The sequence below is a fragment of the Ceratotherium simum genome, chromosome 4 (genome assembly GCF_057802395.1).
Source record: "Ceratotherium simum simum isolate JZ-2026a chromosome 4, ASM5780239v1, whole genome shotgun sequence".
NCBI classification, from domain to species: domain Eukaryota; kingdom Metazoa; phylum Chordata; class Mammalia; order Perissodactyla; family Rhinocerotidae; genus Ceratotherium; species Ceratotherium simum.
The window spans coordinates 39,243,507-39,262,671 of NC_141903.1; the positions used below are offsets into that span (position 1 = coordinate 39,243,507).

General features: G+C 46.5%; 1 protein-coding gene across 1 annotated transcript in view; it reads left to right on the plus strand.

Moving 5' to 3' along the window:
• Positions 1-18,254, plus strand: part of TRPC7 (transient receptor potential cation channel subfamily C member 7) — a 131,563-nt gene extending 113,309 nt beyond the window's left edge. Inside the window, exons 7-11 of the mRNA XM_004420162.3 lie at positions 1,267-1,462; positions 7,183-7,404; positions 8,071-8,151; positions 15,125-15,200; positions 17,396-18,254. Coding sequence (XP_004420219.2) covers positions 1,267-1,462; positions 7,183-7,404; positions 8,071-8,151; positions 15,125-15,200; positions 17,396-17,565 — 745 coding nt within the window. The 3' untranslated portion in view covers positions 17,566-18,254. The remainder of the gene's footprint in view (positions 1-1,266; positions 1,463-7,182; positions 7,405-8,070; positions 8,152-15,124; positions 15,201-17,395) is intronic.
• The last annotated feature ends 911 nt before the right edge of the window (positions 18,255-19,165 follow it).

A 19,165-nucleotide genomic window follows, 5' to 3' on the forward strand; every position in this document is an offset into this window, starting at 1 on the left:
CAAGTCAGAGTTGGATTTTTAGCCAAAGTGACGAGTACTAGTATTTTTGTACATCTTGTCAAATAAATATCAACCCTTAAGAAATGCTGATTTTTTTTTTTTTTTGAGATCTAGCTAATCCTGGCCATTTGTGGGTGAGTGTTGAAAGTCTGAAATGTTAAAGAAAAAAAACGAAATGCTTTCTCATAATGGTACCAAAAATCTGGATACAAACTAAGAGAACTGCACTTAACTGTTCAGATGTTATCAGGTACCTGTGCATGTCCTAAACCTCTCAAACAAAATCCAGGTTTCTGATCGGATTCTATGTCGTAAACCTGATATAGGGTCATAGCCACAGAGTATGGACTGTGAAATGTGCTGGGATCTTATTCTTAAAGCCAGTGTATTTTGGTAACTTCATAGTCTCAAAAAGGTCACAGAGCAGCATCCTAAAAGCCAGCTTTTCACCGAACTGCTCCTCAAAGCACGTGCAGTCTCTACCCTGAGTGAGCTGCAGGGTAAGGTTTAGACAGTTACCTCGTGAATTGGAACAATATGGACACACCAAACTCACCACTCTCCTAATCCAATTCCAGTTTAAGAGGACTTGATCTGGGTGGCTGGCCTCACTACCCAGAGCCAGGGGGCAGTAAAGCATGTGGTTAGAATTGTGTGCTTTTGAAAACCTCAGACATGCCTGGACTTGCACCCCTTTCCAGTTGGGTGCCACTAGGAAAGCCATGTAAGGCTCTGAGCATCAGTGCTTCCATTTGTAAAATGGAGGTAATAAGCGAGCCCACCACGGCAGTGGCCATGAGACTTAAGTGAGCTGCCCTGTAGCAAGTACCCAGCAAGGGCCAGGCACCGACGATGCCAGCTCCATTGTGGACCCCAGCCTCTTCCCCTTCACGTGGGGCTGGGCAGTCTGAGAAGAGACACTCAAGAGACTGCTGAAGGAAGCCTGTGCTTTCTGAGGCTAATAACATACAAGAACAAGCATTTGCCCTGGTGTTTAATTTAAATGTTTAATTACGAGATAAAAATGACAGCGCAGCCAGGAGTCCCAATAAACAGATTGAATGGAAAAGAAAGAGCCTGCCCTTTATCATATTCTTTCAAAGTCTTCCTAGAAATCTGAATATCTCATTATTTCAGAATACAGGCACCACCAGCCAGCCCCCGCCCCACTACAGGGTAACCCCTAACATCTGCATAAAGACAACTGTTGTGTGAAAAGCGTTAGCTGATGCAAACTGCCTGAAGGGACTGTCTGTTTCCTTGTAGAGTTGAAGAAAGTTTTAAAACCTTATTTTGGTCCATCTTTGGCTTGTCTGAAGTGATCTCGGTGGTGCTGAAATATGACCACAAATTCATCGAGAACATCGGCTACGTTCTCTACGGCGTTTATAACGTCACCATGGTGGTAGTGCTGCTCAATATGCTAATAGCCATGATCAACAACTCTTATCAGGAAATTGAGGTAAGTTAATTGAGGTATCAGTTAATTGAAAATGCTCTCTCCTCCTTGATTGAATTTACATTGCCATTTTCAGCAATGAGGGTAAAGACGTTAGAAGCTGTGTGTTATTAAATGTGAAGCCAGACTAGCAAACAACCAGCATTCTTCCTGGATTGCTCCAAGAAACACTTCCAGTCAACGTGCCACACAGGATAGTGGGCACAAAATGGCCCAAGAAGGGCAGAAAGAGTCAGGGTCATGAATCTTTCCTCTTTTACATGTGTCCCCTCATGCAGGTGACCCACAGCAAATTGGAATGACTGTATCTTTTAGCCCACATTCCCTTCTGCCTCTCATATGTTATTTATTAAGTACCTACTGCATGCCACACCTGTGCTAGGCACTGGCAACACAGAGATTGACTAAGACACAATCTCTGCCTTCAAAGAACTCTATTCAGTGAGAAGAACAGACTTGTAAATCAACAAATTGCAGTGCGCTAGGGAAGGGCAACCAGAGAAGTCCAACCAGGTATAGGAGGTGCAAAGCAAAGTCTGTGATTGACTATGAGAGGAGGAAGCTTCCAGAGGTGATGCTTGATGGCCATTCAAAGACTAATACAATTTTGCTGAACAGATAAGGGAGTCAAGGGAGTATATCAGGAAGCAATTTATCAAAATCTAAAATGCACAAACCATAAGCTATTGATTGCAGCCTTGTTTGGAACAGCAAGAAATAAAAACAAACTAAATGAGCATTAGTAGGAATCCCTAAATAGATTATGATACATCTGAACATTAGGATACTGTGCAGCTTTAAAAAAGGATGAAGATGTTCTCTATCTACTAATGTGGAAAGACCTCCAAGATATAGTTTTAAGTGAAAAAATATCAAGTTGCAGAACAACGTACATAGCGTGCGCTCTCGTGTAAGAGAGGAAGAGAAGGGAATACATATGCATTTTCCATTGTATAAGCATTTGAAAAAGAAAAAGAACCTCTGAAATGATACACAAGAAATGCACAGCAGGGGTAACTGTTGGGAGGTGGGGGTTGGGGAACATGGTGGTGGAATGCCTTTCTCTTTATACCTTTTTATGCTTTACAAATCTATTATTGTTTTACTTATTATAAAATGAAATAAACTAAAAATTAAACCAAAATAAAATGCACTAACCCTTTGACTCAACAATCCCAATTCTAAGAAAAGATCTATGCAGAAATATTATTTTACATAGATGTTCATTAAAGGAAAAACTTGGAAATAGCCCATCAATATCAGGATGTTTAAGTAAACTATGATATAGTATAGATCTTAGAATACTGTATATACCATGAGAAAAAATTTTTTGTGCTGACATAGCAAAATCCCTAAGATATTGTTAAGTGAAAAGATGCAAGTTGTAGAAAAATATATATAGGCAACTCTTATTTACGTAATAATACAAATGTGCATACAGAAAGAAAAAGCTGAGAGAAGGTACCACACCCTTGACCTGGGGCATCCTCTGGGGAAGGGACTAAAAGGAGAAAGGATATTTGAAAGAGGACTGTCCTATTTGCTTGGTGTACCTCTGTATTTAAATCTTTTATAAGAAACAATTATTTGTGTATTTCTCATATAGGAAAAAATAAAGACTTCCATGTATTAATTGACTATGTTACTGCACAAAATTGAGGTTCTCTTGTCTGATGTGCATTAAAAAAAAGCCAATTATTACGGCATCAGCTTTTGGGAAAAGAAACCAGCTTTATTTTGCAAGATCGATCTGCAAGGAGACAGAGGCGTATGTTCTCAAGTCTGTCTCCCGGATCCAGGGTTTGGGACACAATTTATGGGATGAAGGGCAGGGCAGTCTGAAGTGTGGAGATAGATGATTGGAGGTAAGAAGAAGTGAGTAATTGATGATCTGCGCAAGCATATTCAAGCTTCATTGCTCTTCATAGGAGGCATGTTCACAAAATGGCAGCATTACCATGATCTGAGGGAGGAGTTTTTAACTCCTTGACGTCAAAAAGGTCACTTTTTGAGCATTTGCGCAGGCCCAGTTGATAGATTGGTGGTCTCAACTGTCCTGAACTGGACAAGGGGTCTCAGTTCCTGAAAAACCACTCTTAATTACTCTGTTGATCAGACTGGGTCAGTTGAACTGGAGGGCCCTGGAGGGTCTGTAGTTACAGCTAGGTCTGCCATAACAAAATACCACAGACTGGGTGGCTTAAACAGCAGAAAGTTATTTCCTTACAGTTCTGGAGTCTAGAAGTCGAAAATCAAGGTGTCGGCAGAGTTGGTCTGTGGTGAGGCCTCTCTCCTTGGCTTGTAGACAGCCACCTTCTTGCTGTGTCCTCACATGGCCTTTCCTCTGTGTGTGGTACATCCCTGGAATCTCTTCCTCTCCTTATAATGACACCAGTCATATTGGATTAGGGCCACATCCTTATGGCCTCATTTAACCTCAGTTACCTCTTTAGAAGCCCTATCTCCAAATACAGTCACATTCTAAGGTACTTGGAGTTAGGGCTTCAACATATGAATTTTAGGAAGACATATTTGGTCCATAATACCCCCCCAAAAAAAGAGTATTCTAAACAACGTGGAACAACATGTGCCAAGGCAGGGAGGGGTGAAACAATGTGGTATATTCAGCAATGCAAGAGCATAGATTGTGCAAGGAAAGAGACAAGAGGTGACAGGAATAGGTAAGCTGGGCCATGAAGCCTTAGCCCCCGACCCCCACCAACCCCGGGCAAATGCAGCACTGAGTCTATGGACAAATATTTTTTTAAAGTGTTTTACACATTTGGTCACCTATGTGCATGAGCTGTTGCTAACAAGTCCTCCCTGCCCTTCTGGGCCTCAGTTTCCCCATGTGTAAGAGAAACTAGATGGTGCCTGGACAATCTGTGGGTCTCTGTACCACTCACCTAGGAAGGTTGGCTCCATCCTAAAAAGCAATTCATGCTTTGGTCCAAATGAATGTGGAATGTAAAGCCGCGTGATTGGCATAAGAGATGCCCACAAGTTTGGGGCAGGAGTGGGCAAGCCCATGGCTGTGATGTCAAGTTATCTCACCCCAGTGTGGTGCCATGAGATGGAGAGAGCACACTGCAGCCCACACCTCCCCTCTGGGCTCTGGTCTTCTCCTCGTCAGGTGAGAGCACATGTCCCCCACCCATCTCACTGGTGATGCCTGTGCAAGGGCCACAAAAAGTGAAATAAGGCCATTGGAAAGTGCCCAGTATTTAACAATGATGAAGTACATATTTGTAAATCCTTCCATGAGAACACTTATTTATTCAGTCAATAGATCTTGAGCACCTACTGTCCCAATCCACAGATCCACCTGCCTCTGCACCTGCGGTCCCCCTGCCTGCCCTCCTGTGGGTGGGAGAGGCCTTCTCCATCAGAGCAGCCCTGCCCATGTGCCCTCGCTCCCTGCCTTCTCGCCTCCTCAGCAGCCGCCACTGCACATTATCCCTCTCCGCCTACACCTTCACCCTCCCTCTGTCTAATCCTTCCTGTCAGCATTTAAATAAGTCTTTTGATCTTCAAAAAAAAAAACTACAAAAAATCTTCCCTCGATCTCACTTTCCAGCTCTCAACCTCTCTCTCTCCTGCTCTTTACTGCCAACTTTCTCAGAAGAGTTGTTTACGCTTCTCACTGCCTCTTCCACTAATTAACTCCTACTCTTCTCCACCCCCCACCCCACCCACACTTGACCTGGTTGAGAACTACTCACCCCTTGGATCTCAGCTCAAACTCAAGCCATCGGGGCAGCCTTCTCTGACCCCCAGGCCAGGTCAGGGGCCCCAGCACCCAGAGCCTCCCACGGCTCTTAGCACGACTCTAGGTAAGAGCCTAGCTGATGAGCTGTTGAGCATACCCATGGCACTGGCAGCCTGCGTGTTCCATGAGGGCATGGATTGTCTTCCCCAGTGCCTACCCAGCACATGCCAGGCAGAGTAGGTGCTCAGTAAATGTTTGCTAAATGACTAAAGGTTGACCACTAGGCACTGTGTTAAGCTATGAAGATAAAAATATTTACTGAGGGGTTCCTAAGTGTCTGACACTATGTGTTTTTCATGCATTAACTCGTTTAATTCTCAAAACAACCTATGAGGTAGGTATTATTATCCTCATTTTACAGATGAGGAAACTGAGGCCCAGAGCAGCCAAGTCACCTGCCATGGTTACACAGCTAGTAAGGAACAGCCAGCATTGGAACCCAGGCAGGCTCCAGAACCTGTGCTCTCACCACTGTCCCACCCTTCCTCTCAGGTCAGGTGTCCCTGTCACACCTCTCTGTGGTACAGCAAAGACCAGGAGCCACCCCTGCCCTCACAAAGCTGCCAGTCTAAAAGATCCACATAGGATGTCCCCATAGACCAGGCCAGGTGCTGATGGGGTCTCAGCAAAAGCAAACCAAATGGTCGAGCCTGCTGGCGATGACCTTATATCTCGTGGCACATCCCAGTAGCCTCACGTGGGCCCTTGCTGGGTTCACAGCCCCTTGAAGTGTAGCCATTGCCTGTGGGGAGAGGAACCCACCACTCATGAAGCAGGTACTCACTGCCAAGCTCAGGGCTCTGTGAGGGGGCAGCGTTATCTCCATGGACAGATGAGCAAGCCCACGGCCCTTACTTAAAGTCACACAGCTCATAAGGGGTCATGATCCCAGGTCTGTCTGATTCCAAATCCCATGCCTCTTTCCTGGCCTCAAACCACCCTCCTAGGACAGAGGTCTAAGGAGCCTGCCTATGTAAAAAACACACCTGCTACCTCTTAGGGGGCCCACTCATCAGTCTGGCACTGACATCAAGTCAGAAGTAACAGATCTAGGGTTTAAACTTACCATCACCCCCAGGTAAGAGAACACGGCCAGACTCCCTCCTGCTAACTACAGTCAGGTTTGTTCCCTTTGAATTACATATGCAGAATCTCTAACAGCCTCCCTGGAAGCTCTCTGACAAATAAGAAACACACTTTCTAATAAGAAATACACGGTGGTGTCCAATATGGTAGTCACTAACCACATGTGCCTACTGAGTACTTACACTATAGCACAAATTGAGATGTGCTATAAGTGTAAAATACATGCCCATTTTGAAGACTCAGTGAGAAAGAAAAAGTGAGCTATCTCATTAATAATTTTTTATGATTACACTTTGAAATGATAACATTTTGGATCTATTGAATTAAATGAAATATACCACTGAAATTAATTTCATCTGTTCCATTTTACTTTTTATAATGTGGCTACTAGAAAATTTAAATTTACCTATGTGGTTCACCTTTGTGACTCACATTATATTTCTATTAGCAGTGCTGCTCTAAAAGATTAATACCTTGACACTGTGGTGGTTGGTGAATCCATTCACAGAGCTATAAACGTTAATGAATAACAAGATTAAGTGGCAGGGAGAAAAGTGCCTTGGTAAGTGGCAAGTGGAGAATGTTGGTAAAAATACACAGTGGAGATAAGGGAAGATGAACTGGCTGAGGTTTTCAGAGATGAATCCGAGGAGTTAGGTGGAGATCTTTATGGGTGACTAATTGCATATGGTTTTAGCAAACTTCCCATCTTGTGCCTCTGTATCGAAGGAGAACACCCACAAATGCATCAGTCGGAGTCCTGTTCAGAAACCTCTCAGAATTCGCAGGCTGCATCCCACTCCTCAGATGAGCTCAGTTATTAAATCCTGGCCTTTGATGGTGTGTTGTTGTTTCCCTTGTTGCACAGGAGGATGCAGACGTGGAGTGGAAATTTGCCCGAGCAAAGCTCTGGCTGTCTTATTTTGATGAAGGAAGAACTCTACCTGCTCCTTTTAATCTAGTGCCAAGCCCTAAATCATTTTATTATCTCATAATGAGAATCAAGATGTGCCTCATAAAACTCTGCAAATCTAAGGCCAAAAGCTGTGAAAATGACCTTGAAATGGGCATGCTGAATTCCAAATTCAGGGTAGGTAGCATGGGGTTTATGGGGCTAAGAAGGCAGCAGGAGGGGGAGGAGGGAATGGTGCGTGTTTGATTCAGATGGCGCCCCTGATACCAGCAAAGTCGGGAGCCGGGAGGGGCCAATGCTGTTCAGAATCTGCCGGTGCATCAGCAAAGCTGCAGCCCCAGCAGAGGCTGCCTGTGAACGCTCCCCTTCTCCCTCCAGTTCCTTGGAGAGGAGCATTGCTGAGGGCTCAGCAAGCTGCCTGGCTGAGCCGTGACCCCACTGAGAGGAGTCCTTAGTGACCTAGAAGCAGAATAGCTCTTTCCAGAAAGGATCTGGAGAATGATCTCTGGGAAAAAAGATTCCCTGCCCATTATTTCCCTCTCCTGGAGATTCTCAATGTTTATTAGCACATTAAAATCTCTGAGGAGTCCTGGAGGAAAGACACCCATATAATTTTAACTCTGTGCTTACCAAAGTTGACCAGACAATATTCTGTAACCCTTTCTGTAGGGATCCTACAGAACTAAAGTCCCCAGGAACAGTCTCCTAGGAGGCAAGCAGCAGTGGGTATATCGGCCTCCCAAGGGTCCTCTTTTTAGAGACTGCCCCATATATGAGTGCTGTTCAAGTCCTACCACGTATGGATGGATGTATCTATTATGTATTTTGTATTTTTTTCCCCAGAAGGCTCGCTACCAGGCTGGCATGAGGAATTCTGAAAATCTGACAGCAAATAACACTTTCAGCAAGCCCACCAGATACCAGGTAACCACCCCATTCCCAGGTATGGGCAGAAGTGGACTCCATCAAGACACAATTTAGTCACATGGCTATGTCATCCCCCCAGAACACAGCTTCATTCCTTCCTTCATTCAACAGATATTTATTGAGTGCTTACTACATGCCAGGCACCATGCTACTTCCTGGGGATACAGACATAGTTCCTGTCTTAGTGGTACTTCCCATCCAGTGAGGGAAAGAGACAACGAATAAGGAAATACACAAATAAATATACAACTTCAAATTGATAAAAGTGCCAAGAAGAAGACAATAAGGTGCAAAACGGGAAAAAAATGGGGAGCCCCTACTTAGATATGGTTATCAGAGGAGGTGTCTTCAAGGAGAGGACAGTTAGCTAAGACCTCATAGAAGAGAAGGAGGTAGCCAGCTGGGGCCCTCCAGGTGGAAGAAAAGCATTAGCAAAAGCCAGAGGGAGAAAGTTGGCAGGTCCAGAGCCGTTGGAGCTCAGGGAATGGGGGAGAGGGGTGGGTGATGAGGTCAGAGGAGAAAGCAGGGGACCAGCCAAAGGTCAGGATGTGGATTTTACTCTACGTTATCTACGAAGGCATGGGAGGAGTTTAACTTTGGGGAGGGAGAAGATGATAAAATTTTATTTGTGCTTTAAGAAGACCACCTAATATAATGAGAGGAGACTGGTGGAGACAAGAGTGGAAGCAGGGAGACCAGTGAGGAGGATGTGACAGTCATCCTGGTGCAAGGATCGTGGCTTGGATTGGGGTGTGAGTAGTAGAGTGATAGAGAAAAGCAGACAGATTCAATATACGTTCTGGACCCACAGCCAACAGGACCTGATGTGTACCGTTGGATAGGGGGTAGGGAGAGGGAGGGATCCAGCGTGACTCCCAGGTCCCTGTCTTAAGCAACCAGGTGAATGTGGGTGTCTTCAGTGAACACCTGAGCTTAGACTGCCAGCCTGCCAAAGTCTGTTGTTACAAAAATTAGAAGACCTTTTATGCTTGCAGACCTTGCACTGCTTTTGGAAATTAACGCCAAATCTCTGAATCAGTTTGAATCAGCCTGTGAGCCTGTGAGAGATGGTAACTACAGGTTATTGAATGTAAAAGTACAGGACATTCTTTTCCTGCCTTCCCCTTCTCGGTGATCAGCAGTTTTATCCATGCTGATCATTTCTTATCAGATGTAAATCTGAAGCTGTCCTGACTGTTCCTTTGGCTGAGGTGATGTGTGCCTGGTGCCACTGTCTCAGACGGAGCAATTACAGACTTAGCTTCTTCCAGACCCAGGTCTCTAATTGAATCTCGTCCATATTTCAGAATCCAGCTGTGCCGTTAGGAGGATTTAAGTGTACAATTAAGAAGTGGCTCATCCCTCAAAGTACTTATAGTTTTATCAGATGACACCAGCAAAAACTGGCAATGGGCAAATCTTGTATTTAATCGTGTGCAAATTGGACCTGACCAGTTTGATCTGCTTTGAGTTCATTTAAAGGACAAATCCTTTGGTCAGTGGAAGGATTTTTATTCCTGAGCTTCTCAGAGAGAAGTATAGATTATCTGAGTCACAGAAAACATAGAAAATCCTAATGGGTTAGGGCCAAATCTCTCATGGGTTTTGAGCAGCATCAGCTGCTGAGATAAAGGAAGACTGATCATGCGGTGAACGTCCTGTACCCAGAATGAATCCTTCATGAACGAGACCATTTTCAGAAACAGTCTCAGAGCGACCCCATTTCTGTCTTTATCATCACTGGTTGAGTCTCCGCTGCCTTCCATCTCCCTGAGAGCTTCCTGCTGTGATTACAGAGATTGGTTGGCTTGTAGCTTCAGGCTACTGATGACCTTGGGAAGCTTGCTCATCCTGTATTTTGTGAATCCACCAAGAAAAGCCTGGGGCTATTTATTCAAATAGTTGTCTCAGAAAAGAAGAAAGGAAAATTGAGCCAGCAGGCATCAGAGAAAAAGGGTTGAGAGGACAGCACACAGGAGCAGAGAGCACCTTGCATTTGCATGTGTGTACTTTGCTCAGCCCTGCTAGGAGAAGTCTGGGCATCTTCCTGAGCCATCATCTGCTCAAATAGGAATAAACCGTGAGATGGCACGAAAGGACACCTGGGTCAGGCTAGTCACTACCCAGGTGTAATCTCACCATATTCCTGTGAAAGGCCGTGTCTTCAACCCCATTTAACAGAGGAGAGACTGAGGCTCAGCGGTGAAGGTCACACAGCTGGTTGAACTGGGATCTGTCTGACTAGGAGGGGTACCCCTCTTTTACTACGTCACGCTGCCAGGCACTGGGCATCCTCATAGTGTTGCATCTTATTCATTTTCTCTTGAAGATGAAGTTATTTATCTTCATCGTGCTGCATCAGAGCCTTCCTCAGAACCTGCCCTATTCTCAGTGACTGTTTTTGACAGTCACTAAGACGAGATCCATTTGAGCCTATGGAGCCTGAGGGGAGGAAGCAAGGAGCAGGAGAGCTCCTTCTGCTATCCCCAGGCAGCAACCAGCGAAGCAGAAGGAAGGATTTGGGCAAGGACATGACAATGGCTCTTCTGTGTCCTTTGGCCCACTGGTGACCTTCCAAGTTGCATTGCTTTCTTCCCAAAGCAACTTCCAAACGTCCCCAATTCACTCCCGCTGTCTTACTATCCAGGCCACACCTAGTGCTGCCATCTCACTGAGTGCGTGTGCGGTCAGCATCTCACACTGTCGTGGTTCTGAGAAGTTCTGTCTCATTCTCAGTAAGACAAAAGCCCCGTTATTCATACACATGTAGCTCTTAAGCTTGTCTCCTTTCTGTCTCTTCAGTAGATCTGCTTGATTTTTCAAACTTAGTGCTTGAGCTGTTATTTTAAGCTTGTCAATCCTTCGACTCTTTGGAGAGGTTCTCCGTGTAAGGGAAGCCAGACCCCTCAGACCAGAGGCTCTCTGTGCTTTGCTCTTCTTAGGCTTCTGGGGGTCTGAATTGTTATTTTTCACAAAACTGGTTCCTTGCTTTTGCTATGTTTTTTCTAGTCTGGGCTCTGTGAACATGAGACTAAACAGTGGAACAAAACCATGATGCTGGTGAGGTGGCCAATGTGTGCCTCCTCTCAAAGCCACTGTGGCCTGTTCCAAGATCCAGTGTGTCAATTTGTTAGCATGTGTACAGACCCCACACACTCACTCTCTGAGACCCACATTTCCTTCACCGGCAAAGCAAACAAGCCACATCCCAAATGAACCATAGAACCCAGGCACAGTCCATAACTCAGACAAGCCCCGACCTTTAGATGCAATCCCTTCCCCAAACCCAGCTGGGAGTCCCTTTTTCACCTTCTAGATGCCTTTTCTATAGAGATCAAAGCAAATAGAATAGACAACTTGCCAATGCTAATTTCTTCTATTCTGATGTCTGACAAACCCCAGTTTAACAAATGACTTGTCATTTTGTCCACTTTCTTCCAAATGTTCCTCAATTTCTGTTTTCCTAGGTGGCAACATTTCTTCCCTCTGGATTCTACTTCATTTAGCATCTTCAACATACTGTATGTGTTCTCTTCTTTGTTTTTGTCATTAGCTGCACAGAGAGTATTGTCTCTTCCATAGAAAGACTTTCTACTTTCCCCACCACCAGCAGCATCCTGAGGCCACCTGGTCCCCTGGAGTCTGTGCCTTCTTCCCTTGATGTAGGTCTCAGTGTCACGACCATTCTTACCCATTGTGCATCTCATTCTCATCCTTGAGTATTAATTCTTTTGCCTGAGTAATATCACTAAATATACTCATCTCCAGCACTTGCTAAATGCGTGAGGGCAGGGTGGACAGAGTTGCCACCAACAGGGACAGGTTAGGGGGAAGTTTATTATCTTCATGAAAGAAAGAACTCTATGGAAGCTAGCAAGGAAATATCTCAAACTCAAACAAAGGAACAAGCTTTTCCCCTACGTAGTGAAGGAGGGGAGACTTGATGTCCACCTTTTCTGGAAACAGATATCCTCTGTAGCATCCATGTTAAACAGAACTTTGGGCATTTTCTAACCATTTCAGGCTTTCTGGGGACAAGATTGGCATCTCGCTCCTGTAGATCCCAAGTGGTCTACATGCATATGCCAGAGGGGAAGCTAGGTCCCCATCAGGACACGAAGTCTCTAAGCAACTGACAGGCGATCCCACTGTTCTCCCTTATGGTACCTGTCGCTCCTAGGAGTGAACTGGGGCGGGGGGGTGGGGGTTAAATGTCCCTGCATGTCTGTAGTGCTCGCGCAATTAATTCTGCTTCCATATTAAGCCTCTATAATCCAAATGCATGGTGAGAGGCTTGAAAGCAAACCTTTGCTTCTCTTGCCTTTGAGCCGCAGGTCTACAGAAACCCTAGCTCAGGTCAAGCGTGCCAGTGTTCAAGAGTGGGCCAGAAGCATTCATGACAATGACATACCAGTGACCCTCTTCCCCAAGGGTAACAATTTTTTTTGATTGAAATATCCCAAGGGTAACAAATGAACAAAACCATCCATCCTCTGAAATCTACCTAGACTTCCTCCTACATAAAAGACAATGCTTTTTAAAAGGACAAATACATACCCAAGAGTGGTCCAATCCTCCTTTGACCAATGGGAGCCAGTTGCGTGCATCTCATCCCTAAAGCATCTTGCACTTAACCCTTTTCTCAAGCTTGGACGAAGCCCCAGCTTTGGTTTCCATTTTGGTTAAATCCTAGATCTGCCACTTCCTGGCTGTGTGACCTTGGAGAAGTCACTTTGCTCTCTGAACCTCAGTGTCCTCATCTGTAAATGGAGATGACAACCCTCATCTCACTGGGATTCTGGGAGGATTCAATGAGGTCACTTTTTCAAGGAGGCTCACACAACTCCTGGTCTGTAGCGAGGACTCAGTACAGCTGTTTCTTTGCTTCTTTTTCACGCTTTCTCTCTTCCTCCCAGTGGGCTACTCTGCATTGAAAGGGGGCTTGTGAGCAGGGCCTCACCTATTCAAAACAAATGGAGTTTGAGGGGCACATTTTGTATTAATAATAAACACATACTATGGAATCTTTTTAAATAATCGGTTTAATCATGTTGCACTAAAACACCGTGTGCACACTCAGCCAGGAGGACTGGCTGCCATAGCTATGAAAGGATGCCACTCATCACCATCACAGAAGAGAGGACTCTCCACCTCCAATCTCTGGCTGATAATTTTACATCATAAATATAAAGTCTCTTTAATTGATGGATCCAGAAACCAAAGAACCCCTAATTCTTGAAGTTTTCCTTAAAAAGGCAACAAACTTTAACTAGATCCTTTGACTTGTGTCAGCCTGACATTTTACCATGGAAGAATACCTATGAATTCCTTTTTCAGTAAGAATGTTAGATATTTGGGTATCTGGGTTGTTTCTTTTTTCCCATGAGAACTGGTTCAGGACAAAGATTATTTTTTATAGTTTTGTTTTTCCAATTCAAAGTGAAAAGAGCATTATTGAGTTCCATGGAAAAGCATATATTCTTATAACTCAGGTAACTTGCCTTCTTGACTAGAAGAATGTCAGCGAGAATTCTAGCACGCAGTTTAACCACTCACATGACAAGACCCAGGCCTCTCTGAGAAGGGGCAGCATGAAGGCAACTTGCTACTTCACTGTTCAGCCTGAAACAGATCACGACTCAAACCACAGAGCCAGTGGAACTGGACCACTGCCCTTGGGCAGAGCAGGGGCAGTCCTGGCCTAAATGAGCTGACTCAGAGCTCACGGTGGAGAGCCTTCACCAGGTTCAACTGAAGGCTTGGAATCACGGGGGCCGGGGAACGCCTCCTCAGCCAGGTCCTCACCATTAAAGGCACTGAGAGAGCCACTAGTTGGGGATAATGAGGAGTTAGGCCCTCCAGCAGGTCACATCCCTTTCACTTGCAAGAAGCTCTTCCTGAGCCCATGTAGTCAGAGAGAACTTAGCAACCTGCTTACGTCACACAGCAAAGCTAGGGACAGAATTCAGGGCCCTTCAATCTAGAAAATGCTGCCTCTGTCCCCTCAAGCCTCAGGTGTGAGCAGGTGAGCAGGTCTCAGGAGAGGATGTCCAAGGAGCAGGGAATCCCTCCCTCTCTGCTGTGCTGCTCAGCTCTTTGCAAGATTCAGAAGTCTCAGCTACCAGAATATATTTAAATCCTGTGATTTCACAAGAACACTGAAATGACTAGCTGGCAAAATCCAAAGTTCACCTCCTGCAGTCTTTCTTACACTTGGCTCTATTCTGGATGTCTCTCGAGGGTTTATTCATGCTTTGTTTGCTCTAAAGAATCCAGTATCTGCATAATAAGCGGAACCTGCAGGCCAACCCGTCCCCTCCAGCATGACGGGGCAGCACAGTGTCAGGTGTGTGGGATTTCAGGGAAGTGGTGTCTTGGCAGAACCTCCCGAGGCCCGGCTCTATCTGGTTCTGCCTCTGGTAGGAATTTTCCAAGGTATGGTGGACTTGTCCTCCCTGCCTGATCCTGACTCTGAGCTGAGCCAATCTCCTCTCATGCACAGCACCTCAAAGGGATGCAGTCCCACCTGGACTGGCCTGCTAGGACTTCAACACTCCCTCCTGATTGCATCAGTTGTTGAAATAGAAGAAAGTGTTTCAGAGCTGAAGCCCCAGAAGAGGACATGACTGGCTGAGGTCACAAAGGTCAGGGTAGAGTCAGGCCTAGGACCCTCGAGCCGTGCCCGTGGATCTTAGATGATTCTCTCTCTCTCTCCTTGGCTCTGCCTCCTGCCATTGAGAGTGTCCTGTTCTTACACCCCACGGTCAGGTGGTATTGAATCCTGGGGGGAGAGGTTAAACAGCAACTGGCCCAGCCTCCCCCACTAGGCAGTGTACCCCTCCAAAGTGAGGCACCAGGCATGGGAGGATCCCCAGCAGCAGACCTGGCGCTCTGCAGGAGGGTACACCGTGCAGGCTGCCTTTGTGCTCGCCCAGGCTCGCGTGATCCCTTACTTGTGTTCACATTTCAGAAAATCATGAAACGGCTCATAAAAAGATATGTCCTGAAGGCCCAGGTGGATAGAGAAAATGACGAAGTCAATGAAGGTAAGAGATGGGATTCGTTTCCTATAGGTTGAGAGTTGGACATGGTCTCACCAGGCTAAAACCAAGGTGTTGTCAGGAGGCCCCAGGGAGGCTCCTTGATCATTCGGGTGTCAGCAGAATGCGGTTCCATGCAGTTGTAGGACTGAGGTCTCTGTTCCCTTGCTGGCTGTCAACTGGGGCTGTCCTTAGCGCTAACCTAGAGTCCGCCCTCCAGTCTCCCTGTGTATAGCCCCTTCATCTCAGAACCAGCAACAGGGCAGGAACCTTCTCACGCTGCCACCTCTCTTGCCTCTTCTGTCATCACATCTCTCTGACTCACTCTTCTGCCTTCCTCTTCCACTTTTAAAGACTCATGATTAGATTGGATAGTCAAAAATAATCTCCCTATTTAAGGTCAGCTGATTAGCTACCTTAATGCCACTTGCAACTGTAGTTCTCTTTTGCCATGTGACATTACCATATTCACAGACTAAACACCAGGGATTAGGAACTGGCCAACTTTCGGGGGATGGGTGTTGATAATTATTCTGCCTACTGCAGTGATGGCTGCCTTGAGTTGGCCTCTTGTCCCTCAAGTTCAGGATGGCCCAGAATTGCTCATTCCATGGGATCACATACAGACAGCAGCAAACTACACACCTCTTTCAGATTCTGCCACCCTCTCCATTCCAGCTGGCTCGCAGAATCTGACAACCTGCAGTGTTTCTCAAAGTGATCCCAGCCTCAGAATCACTTGTTAAAAATGCAGATCCTAGACCCCACCCAGCCCTAATGAACCAGCATCTCTAGGGTGGCGCCTGGGGGTCTGCATTTTGAAAAGAGCACCAGGTCATTCTGATGCACACCAAAGTTTGTGAACTACATTATTTTCACTGTTTGAAAACAGGCTATTCTAAGCAGTTACTCTTAAGTGAAAAGCAAATTACCTTATACCAGGTAATTAATCTTCATCAGACACCAGGGACAATATTTGCTACCTAGAAACTGCTTCCTCCATGACTGAAGGCACTAAGTCTCCCCCTGGCTTGGGCCACAGGGGCCTACCAGAAGAGCCATTTAGTGGCCCTCTGCTTCATCCTGGGGCATCCAGGGTGCAGCCTGAAGATCAACAATGACTGACCTCACCCCTAGGCTGACACTTTCTAAGGGCTGAGCAGCAGCCACCTACCTACCCCTACTTTTGAATCTCAAATATAAAACTGCCAGGTGTCATGCCAGCCAGCCTCGAGCAGTGCGTAATTGTGATTGACAGGAATGTAACTGATTATAGAAGGTGGGGTTTCATGCCACTAGAATTACACCAGGAAACTGGGGCTTGGTGAAGCACCTGACGAAAAGAAAATAGGGGATGTATGCGTTTTTCAAAGCTGGTCAAACCGTACCTTGAAGATCTCTGCATTTTCTGTATGTAAAGAGTACCTAGAAAATAGATGAGAATAATGTGGCCCCAGGCAGTAGACCCCCACTTGAGTCAAGTCCGGTATCTATAATGCCAGGAAAGAACCTTTCGACTCCCTTTTGTGTTTAAAAAGATTCCCACAGGCCAGGCCCATGTGGATTTCCGACCACGTGGTTCACTGTGGAAATAAGTGAAAGTCCCACCTGGTGTCCCCTGCTGCGGAAGGAGGAGAAGGCGGGCCTGTGGCAGCTTGCCTCGGCAGAGCGGTACTGCCGGCGTGGTCTGGCAGCCTCCTGCGAGGCTGCCTGGCTCCGTGGCCGCGTCCACTGTGTGAGCCGTTCCTTCACACTTGGGAGTTTCTCCTCTCTGCAAATAACAACAACAGAACAAAACATGGAGCATCATGAAAACAAATATTAGTAACAAGGGTGTTGCTCAGAGTCTTGAAATCTGCCTTTAATGGCTCTAAGACCAACATTCTAACAATCATGATATGAAATAGGTGCTAGCAATTCACAACCCTGATCTCGACCCCTCCGTCTACCTCAAACCCTTAATAGAGAGGAGAGCTTCACCAGGAATGAGGGGAGAAGGGTTTTAAATGGATGAATGTGACCTTCAGTGATAGGAGCTGGGTGGTACTTAGGTCAAAACAGAGCTCCTGTCCCCCCACCTCCACTCTGGTGGGCTGGACCAACAACTGGACATTCTGCTGGAAAGATGCATGCCCCTAATGCACATGGCATGAGCCCCTTCTGCCTGCTCATACTCACCAAAATCTCCTCTGTCCTTGCAGGCGAACTGAAGGAAATCAAGCAGGATATCTCCAGCCTGCGCTATGAGCTTCTGGAAGAGAAATCTCAAGCCACCGGCGAGCTGGCCGACCTGATCCAACAGCTCAGTGAGAAATTTGGGAAGAATTTAAACAAAGACCACCTGAGAGTGAACAAGGGCAAAGACATTTAGAGCTCACGTCGGCATCTGTGACTTCTACCAGCATTCCAAGGCCAAGTTGGATGCCCTGGTCACCAGCCCTGGCAGGGAGAGGTCCCAGGCCCACTCCTCTAGGACAGTAAAGGGACCCACTGGCTCTGTCCTGAGCAGCCTTGCTGACATCTGCAGCCCAGTGGCCTGCCTGGGCCCAGAACTGTTGTGAATCCAGGCTGTTGGGTGAGACACACAACCACAGGAGGAGGGGAAGAAGCGCCCCACACACACACATGTGAGACCTTCGGTCCAGCCACAGTGACATACGTCCCTGTGGCCAGCGCAGGAAAGTCCATCTTGGATGCACACAACGTGCCCTCCCACTGCACACGGGATCGTAGCTCTGTCTGCGTCCCTGGAAGACAAACCACCTCATCCCATGCACCCCCTCTCACTCCCTCCCTGCCACCCACACACATCCACACAGAACCGGGAGGTGACCTGTGATCTATTCTTAAGTGCCAGATGAGAACACAGATAGCCTAATAGCAAAATAGTTCTATTTGTTTATAAAAAAAAAGTTTAAAAATCCTAAATCAAAAATTGTACTGTAGGTAACACTGTTTAGAGAACAACAACAAAATCCAAATGATGTATTTTTACCTTTATTAAGATTATCTTGTATTTACTATTTTTACCTAAAATGGAAAGAAATAAAATTACCTCATAATAGCACAGAGAGCCTCTGTGGATGCACTGCCCTCCTGCCGTCCGGTGCCCTGTATGGAGGTGGCCTTGGGAGCCCACAGGGCAGCACTGCTCTAGGAGGAGAAGGGGGCAGGTAGAAGGGGGTAAGGTACCAACCCCTGAGGGTCATGCAGCCAGGACCCCACCTCCAAACCCCTCCTTCTATCCCCAGACCTAGGGACCCCACCCCAACCTCACCAGAGTCAGGAGGGAGGCAAAGGAAATGGTGTGGGAAGCAGATCACCTTCTCCGGCCCCACCCCTGGCTCTCTCCCCTTGTGTGGGAGGGGAGCAGGTGCCTGGTGAAAGGGAGCCACAAATCTGGGTGTGAGTGGGGAGAGAAGCCACTAGAGGGCACCCCAGTCCCGAACAACGTCCTGATCAGCTTGGAGAGGATACCTTTGGATTCCAGGAGAAGCCCACTGGCCCCAAAGAAACACTAGTAACACTAGCCAGACGTCTTGAGTGAGCACTTGCTGTGTACCTGGCACTATGCTGAGGGCTCTGCATGCATCAGGCCACTGAACCCCCACAGCAACCCTGTGAGGAAGAGGAGGATCAGGGTCCAAATTCAGATGTTTTGCAGACACCCTGGAAGGGCAAAATATGTGTGTGCACATGCATGTGTGTGTGTTTTATATATGTATATGCATGAGGGGGCTTGTGTTTCGTGATAGACAGTATACCTTCAGAATTAAAAGCTTTTTGTGTAATTCTGCCCTAAGCAAAGAGCAAATCAAATGGGGTGATAAACAGAGCTGAAGTCGGTCCCAGCTTTGAGGGGGTGGGGAAGGGCTGTGACAAACTAGACAGCCATGGTCTACCTAAAGCGGGCGGCAGACACTAAGCCAGCTGATTGTTGCCATAGGGAATACAGGCCCAGTCTTGCCAAA